This window comes from Aulonocara sp. 'chitande type north' Nkhata Bay, linkage group LG14 (genome assembly GCF_057382095.1).
Source record: "Aulonocara sp. 'chitande type north' Nkhata Bay isolate Kocher_YH1m ecotype deep benthic linkage group LG14, A_spYH_male_GT1.1, whole genome shotgun sequence".
NCBI classification, from domain to species: Eukaryota; Metazoa; Chordata; class Actinopteri; order Cichliformes; family Cichlidae; genus Aulonocara; species Aulonocara sp. 'chitande type north' Nkhata Bay.
In genome coordinates, this window is record NC_141357.1 from 39,217,227 (window position 1) to 39,224,964 (window position 7,738).

The following is a 7,738-nucleotide window of genomic DNA, read 5'->3' on the forward strand; positions in this document are numbered from 1 at the left end:
GTCTGGCCAGATGTTCAGGCAGCTCGAAACAACACGACAAAACAAAAAGTTCTAATCTGGAAATGAAATACATGAAAAGGCTTTAAGTTGCTAAAGCAGGACCGCTGCTCGTTCTCAGCTCCACCCTTCCTTCTGTCTGCCTCAGTGCAGCGCCTCACTTCATCCTCTGTCTGAAACATGCGTCTCTTTAAAGTCCCTAAAACGGCCTCTTCCTTCTGACTGGCCAGCTTCCGGAAGCCCGCAGTGGGGCAAAAACCAGGGTCATAGCTGTACTGATTGTGTTTTGTGATGGCATGAAAGTAGGAAAAGTAGGAACATTTTCAAGGCTCCTGAACGCCTCACGGACCTTCAGGCTTCACGTGCTCTCAGCGTCTCTTTTTATTTTTATTTATTTTTACCGTCATCCAGTTTCACGAATTACAGTATGCTTGTATTTGTGTGTTGCATATTTACAGATGTAGACGCTACAGGGTGACATCAGCAGACCGGAGCTTCGGCCTCCCGTGGCCTACATCTGTCTCTGTCCAAATCAATAGAGATGATTGGTGGAAGAGGAGGAGAAGCTAACTCCCACCACGCCCTCTCAGAGAAGCAATATGCTGATTGGCTGATCCTACAGGCCCCGCCCCCTCACTCCCATCCCTTGCGATGACACAACAAACAGATAAATAACAGTGCAGACTCCTGAAAGCCTCAGATGTCCCTCTGAGACAGTCTCAGCACGTTTGTCCCACTTTTTCGTTGGACATTGAAGTATCATCAGAGACTTTTATTACTCGGGTGTTGGACGCTCCACAGCAGCTTCACGATGGAGCTGAAGGACTTCTGCGTGACGGGCGACCTGCTCAGCCCGCAGCGGTGAGTTCACGGAGCCTCGGCCTGAAACCGTCCTCAGGTCCAGATTCAAACGTTTTAGTGAAGTTAACGCGCTTTTTCTGGATGTGTGACAGTTTTCTTTGCAGCACGTTTTGAGTAGCACAGACAAATAAATCTAAAACGTTTGAAGGTACTTTTGGAAACTCTTTAAAATCTGATGCGAACACTGTGTGGCAGCGTTCCCCAAGTTTAACTCTGTTCTTTGTGCGTCTGAAAAAAACAAAAACAAACGATGCTGCTCTGTTTTTAAAATAACTCCAATTCTGTGCAAATGTGTATGACGTTTGTATAGTATGTATGATGAACACGCTGTGCAGACTCACACGGTTTGTGAAATACAACCTCTGTGTTGATGTGAATATGAATAATAAGTTTTCCTGTCCTTGAACGCGACGTTGCAGCGCTGCACTCCCACACAGACTCACGTCCATGTGCACAACATCAATGATGATTTCCACTTTTACTGGCGGAGCTTTCTCTGATCAGAGAAGCACACAGACCAAACCTTATCTGAAAAGACTTGTTTTCATTATCGTAAAACACGATCTGGCATTAACAACGCGACACTTTGTCCCGATGAACGCGAACAAACGTCACCTTTGCACGACTACGAGCTCAGATTTAAAGGCTCATTTTCTTGTAAAGCGCCCCCTGCTGGTCATTACACAGAATGCACGTTTAAACTCTTCGCACCAAACTTGTGAAACTTGGAATGCGTTCATGGGAAACCCAAATCTTCTGTTTTTAACCCTGCAGGTCATTAACGGCCTCACTAATGTCAGCAGTCGGCTCGAGATTTTATTTTGTGTTCTGCACATTTTGTCCTGGTTTGTATTTCATGCTCCTCTTTCTTCTTCCTCCTTAGCATCCTGGACTCCTCTTCTCCCTCCTCCTCCCCCAGAGATGAACCTCAATCTCCACCCTCCTTCCTCCACTCCTCCCCCATTGGTCCCGCCTTTCCTCTGGAAGCCACTCCCACTCTCAGCCCTTCACATGCAGAATTCTTCCTCCACAGCCCGGCTTCTTCTTCCTCCTCATCCTCCTCCTCCTCCTCACCGTACAGTCTCCTGTGCCGAGCAGCGGAGCCCGACTCCCCGACAGGATGTAGTTCCAGCGGTGGAAGTAGCGTCTTGGTGTCGGAAGCGTCGCTGTGTTTTTCTGTATCGGACTCGTTTTCAGCGCAGGTGAAGTTTCTGTTTAATCACATTTAAAAACACAAACACTCTTAAAGTCTGAACGTCCCCGGGGTCGAACTGCCAAACTTCAAATTCACGTCCGTATCCAACTGTTCCTGGAAGTTTTCTCTGGTGCCCCAAAAGTCTTAATCCAGACTAGAGTCAGAGCTGAAGGTCGGACTGAGGTACCTGCTGAGCTCACTGACATCCAAATAAAATCCTCGAACGTCACTAAAACTGGAGCTCTGCCTTCATGGAGGTGTGTTAGTACAGAAACCTCACAGCAGTCATGTGATTGGCCATTAAAAAGGCCCCAACACCACTCAAACGCAGCCCCGAGGTCCAGTCCAGGAACAGTTAGCTGAGGTCTGTGGGGACCGTCTTACTGCTCGCCACTGATGATGACGTCGTATATCTGCAGGTCAACTCGATCCTGAGGGGCGACTACATGACCTCGATGGGGGCCGTGGGGCCCAAAAGGCTGTGTCTGGTGTGCGGAGACTTCGCCTCCGGGTATCACTACGGCGTGGCGTCCTGCGAGGCCTGCAAGGCTTTCTTCAAGAGGACCATCCAAGGTGGGAGGAGCACGTTCATCATCTCCTGTATAAAGAAATAAAAACATGAGGATGAGGACGGCTGATGATATATTTATAAAATATAATTCTTACTGTTACTAGTGTAAACGATGCTGGTCGTTTATGACATCAGGCTGTTGAGTGTAAATGTGTCCAAACAGCAGCCAAATTACGCTTTTTGCACGTCTCCTGTGTGAAACCTCCAAATAGGTTTTTAACGGCACCCTTTAGAATAACGTGGTTACAAAGGACATCCTGTGAAGATCGACCCGCGATGTGAAACTGCCTTACAAAAAACACTAAAAAGGACAAACAGGGAATCCAAGTCATCAGTAGAGTCATAAATAAATAGACGCTCAGCTGGTTTCTATTAAATATCAAAGGTCTTACAGTCTGTGTGATTCATTAGCCGATCAATACAGCAGCGCTCGCTGTATCGATTAGTGTGAGAAGCCGTCGTCTCTCACATCAGCTGCTTGTTTCTCATTCCGGGCGATCGATTGGTCACGCCCGATCACTTCACTTATTGATCTGTGCAGAGAGGTCAAAGGGAGGCCACGAAGAAACTCACAGCAGAGGGTTTTAATATTACAGGGCACGATGATCCACGTTATTGATCCACGATGAGAGTTTGGGTTCATTTCTGATCACAGTCTGAGAGACTCTCACAAAGATCCTGCATTACTGCAGAGCTGTGACCACAGAATATAAAGCACCCTACAAACTGACCACTGCATTTGCAAATATGTGATGTCTCGATAAACCGAGCAGATATTTGAAGTTTACACAGCTACTGAAAATATGTTAAACGTTTATTTTGAGACACAGAAAGATTAATAAGAGTAATATTAAAACTTAGTAGCGGCCGCCATTGTTGGAAACTGGAATTGGCTGGGCCGCGCTATGAATTCTGGGATATGGTGGGCCACGAAGGACACACCCGTCCCATCCTTCAAATTCGGGGAAATGAAGGACACATTTGAAGGAGTCGATGAATTGGGACAGCCTTCGTCGCCTGGCTGTGACGTAATCGGCCTTCAAATGCGGCCTCCGAAGTATGCAGCCTACGTTTTGGGACACAGCTACTGACACTCCTGCTTTTATTTCCTGTTGTGGTTACCTAGGTAACATCGAGTACAGCTGCCCGGTGATGAACGAGTGCGAGATCACGAAGCGGAGGAGGAAAGCCTGTCAGGCCTGCCGCTTCCAGAAATGTCTGCAGGCCGGGATGATGAGGGAGGGTACGTTACACCAAACGACCGTTAAGAGCTGGCAGGAAGTAGAACTACGTGTGTGTGAAACGCCTCTGCGTGTTGCAGGTGTCCGTCTGGACCGCGTCAGAGGGGGGCGCCAGAAGTACAAGAGGCGGGTGGAGACGGGACTGAGTTTATGCAGCAAAGCCCCGTACAGCCACCTGAGCAGCAGCAGTGAGTTCACCTTCGCTCCCTCTGAAGGCTTTCAGGTCAAACTACTCGTCCACGCCGTTTATCATCCACTTCCTGTCTTTTAGGGAACAAGGTCATTTCCCACCTGCTGCTCACAGAGCCCGCCCCTTTAGCTGCCAATCAGGACGATTCGACCAATGACAGCAGCTTGCGGATCCTGCTGATCCTGTGTGACCTCCTGAACCGGGAGCTGCTGCTTCTGATTGGCTGGGCAAAACAGATTCCAGGTACACGCTCGAGACCACCAAACAGGTCCCCAATCAAGACCACGCCCACCCTCAACCTCCACCTGGTCCCCAATCCAGACCACACCCACCCTTAACCTTTACTTGGTTATCCAGAGCACTGGAACATTATGTATAAACACAGGTAATATAATAATAATAATTATTATTATTTGTCATTTATTACTCTGCCCCGCCCACTCCCAGGCTTCTCCGGACTCTCATTGGTCGATCAGATGTCGCTTCTGCAGAGCGGCTGGATGGAGGCGCTGCTGGTGGGTGTGGCCTGGCGCTCCCAGGGCGCAGGGGGGGACGAGCTCGTGTTTGCCGGGAATCTGTGTCTGGACGAAGCTCAGTGTCGAGCCACGGGATTGGCTGACCTGTACGAGGCGCTGCGTCACCTGATAGCGAAATACAGAGCGATGAAGCTGAGCCCTGAGGAGGTGGTGACCCTGAAGGCCATGGCACTTGCCAACTCTGGTAAGAACAAGCCATTAGCACCACTGCCTGTAACCACAGTAGGACAGTACTGTGTGTCAGGGCAGAACAGGCCTGTAGGGGGCGATGTTTCCCTGCAGTTTTATAGGAGAAACAAATAATCTCGTTTTAATCTCGTCCTGATGGAGTAACCTGCTTATGCTCAGTGTTTAGGAGACACATTCTTCATGGTTTCTGTTTGACTCAAAGCGTTATGGCTGCACATGAACTCAGATATTAACACTTCCTGGCTGTCTGAGTTTCAAAATAAGAGCCTGAGATGAATGATGATTAAGTTAAACAACTCGTCTGCATCTCACAGGACAGTACTGTGGTATAAATGATGCAGGAATTCCAGCACTCTCATGTTTTACAGCTTTTACAGTTTTACACACACACACACACACACACACACACACACACACACACACACACACACACACACACACACACACACACACACCTGATCAAGATGGCTGCTGTGTATCTGTGAGCGGGACAGCTGAGGAGCTCCAGCATGAACTCAGATATTGATTTTACCACAATAACCACTCCACTCATTGATCTTAGAGGAGTGGTTATTGATATTGATCAGACTCTGGGAGCTGAAACAGCAGTATTGATTAATCCCAGACTTGAATTAGTTTTGTGGCTCTCACTCTGTCGCAGTTCAGTGGTCAGCAGAGCGTTTAGTGGCGGCGCTGGAGGCTGCAGGCGAGGAGCAGCCGATCAATAACACTGAAGTCTGCTCAGACTCTCACTGTCTCAGCCTCAGATCAATAAACAGACTGGCAGACAGGCCTGTGGCTGCACAGCCGTCCTAAACCTGCAGATGCTCAGGCTCAGACGTGCAGACACACTCACAGCTTCTGATCAGTCGATCAGGGGAAACATATTGAGCTGATTAACAAGCAGCACCCAAACGTTCCAGTCTGTGATTTAGAGACGTGAACAGGACCCAGTCTTTAAAAACTAAAGCAGTCTGACACTGCACACGTCCTCCACCATCGGATGTCCAGTTTCATGCAAACTCATCCGTAACCAGTTCAGTTTTCCTGCCAACACAAAACCAACCAATCACATGACCTCACATGATGTAGGTGAGAGACTTTTGGAGCCAGTAGTGACCATATTTAGACCAGAGCCTCAAGTGGCCATGAGAGGAACTGCACTTTGTGTTTGTAGCAGAGTGTTTTGGTCGTTTGTCCTGATACAGCTGAGCATGCTGGGTGTAATGAGCGAGGAAGCATTCTAACCTGCGTCTGTCCGTCTGTCAGACGCCGACCCGGTGGACTGCCCGGACTCGGTGCAGAGGTTTCAGGACGGGCTCCACGAGGCGCTGCAGGACTACGAGTCGTCCCGCCGGGAGCAGCACCGAGCAGGACGGCTGCTCATGACCCTCCCCCTGCTACGACAGACCGCCGACCGAGCCGTGCAGGCTTTCCTGCGGCTGCACCGCCACCGCCACGTCCCCATCCACAAACTGCTGCTGGAGATGCTCGACGCCAAGGCCTGACTGCGTCCTGTCGGCCATTTATCGGGGAGACTGTAAAATGACCCAATGCACTTGACTTTTAGCTTTCAGAGAAGTTATATTTTTGTATCATGTTTGTTTTTTGGCAGAAATGAGCTTCCGTATTTTTTGTTTATGGGACCGTTCCTGCTCAGTAAAGCTCATTTCTGCTCAAAGATCCAGCGTTACAGCTTTTCATCAGAAAACATTAAAGTGGAACCGTTCTACTCATTTGCAGCGTGGGTTCTGCTAGGGCAGCTTTGCATGAGTCACAGTTCAGAATAACCCTTCTTTGTCTGATACTGGGCCTCTGTCTCAAACAAGCTACTCCCTGTTTAAGGGCTACCGTCCTACTTAAATGTTTGAACGGCGAGTGGGCGGGGCCTTTATGTCTGAGATGACTACAGTAGGGATATCCTCTGTGACATCACAGACCAACATCAGAAAAAAAAAAAGTTCGAAACAGAGTGTTCGTCTCACTGAAGTCGTTATTAGAAACTTGGCTCATGTTTATTATGAACAGGAAAGCAGAACAGAGCCACTTTAACCAATCAGCAAACACTTCTTTAAGCTCCGCCTCCTGTAGGAAAAGGTGGGCATATCTAGAGTCAGATTTAAATTTATTTTTATAAACTAAAATATTTTTGTGTGATATCCATTTTTCCACGATGATGCGATCAAACTGCGATGCTGAGTCGTCGTTTAAATGGCTGTGGATGTTTACTGTGTCAGAGCTGTTTGTTATAACAATAAATTAAAGCTTTTGGAATAAAATCAGGTGCTCATCTTTTATCTTCTAAAATATCTCGTCATGTCTCTAAGACATGAGTCTTTACAACACGAGCTGAGCTGTACGCACAGAGTTGGAAACCATTAAAAACATTACAGATTCCTAATGGCTGAAGATGCTGCATTCACAGGTCGTAGGAAACTAGAAATTTGTCATCCTCTGTGGAAGTCTCTCTCTAGTTTTTCACCATTTCAAACAATATACATAATATAATGATATATTATTAATAAATAATAAAATAGACATAATAAAATAACAGTTAAGTTAAACATATTTAAAAAAAAAAAAAGAAAAGTAAAACATAAGAGCGAAGACCTCGTGGAGTTTGTCAATTTGTCACTGTAAAATCTTCATCTTGTAACTCAGAGACTTTATTATTCCCACAGGGAAATTCAGTCATAGCAGTGTAAATACCACAAACGTCAAGTACTCATAAAAAAAATGCAGTGTATGTAGCCTGAACCACGAAGCAGCTCAAAGCAAACAGAGCGACAGGCTGAAGCTAAAAGTGTGTTCAAAGCTGAGCGAACATCAGAAACTAACCCGTGTCTGAGGTCAGCTTACCCGAGGAAGACTGTGGGCAGCAGGCGGCTCTGCTTCATCACAGTAAAGGAGGAAGACGCAGTTTTCCTGTAATCACCGGTTTACTCTGAGGCTTCCTGG

At 47.4% G+C, this 7,738-nt stretch overlaps 1 protein-coding gene across 3 annotated transcripts; it reads left to right on the top strand.

Annotated features, from left to right (window-relative positions):
* The first annotated feature begins 686 nt into the window (after positions 1-686).
* esrrd (estrogen-related receptor delta) lies at positions 687-7,059 on the top strand. 3 transcript variants are annotated; one of them, XM_086262532.1, is made up of 8 exons: positions 687-858; positions 1,742-2,060; positions 2,473-2,626; positions 3,751-3,867; positions 3,946-4,053; positions 4,137-4,298; positions 4,503-4,775; positions 6,050-7,059. In XM_086262532.1, the coding sequence occupies exons 1-8, from the start codon at positions 809-811 to the stop codon at positions 6,286-6,288; spliced, it is 1,422 nt and encodes a 473-aa protein (XP_086118658.1). In that variant the 5' UTR covers positions 687-808; the 3' UTR covers positions 6,289-7,059. The 3 variants fall into 3 exon arrangements, with proteins under 3 accessions (XP_086118658.1, XP_086118659.1, XP_086118657.1); XM_086262533.1 differs by having other exon boundaries at positions 1,892-2,060; XM_086262531.1 differs by having other exon boundaries at positions 3,751-4,053.
* Positions 7,060-7,738: the final 679 nt, after the last annotated feature.

Excerpts from the sequence above, each read along its gene's own strand:
- esrrd (XM_086262531.1), top strand. The coding sequence starts at position 809 with ATGGAGCTGAAGGACTTCTGCGTGACGGGCGACCTGCTCAGCCCGCAG. Across the intron at positions 859-1,741 it reads GACCTGCTCAGCCCGCAGCG|CATCCTGGACTCCTCTTCTC; the intron begins GTGAGTTCACGG and ends CTTCCTCCTTAG. Across the intron at positions 4,299-4,502 it reads CTGGGCAAAACAGATTCCAG|GCTTCTCCGGACTCTCATTG; the intron begins GTACACGCTCGA and ends GCCCACTCCCAG.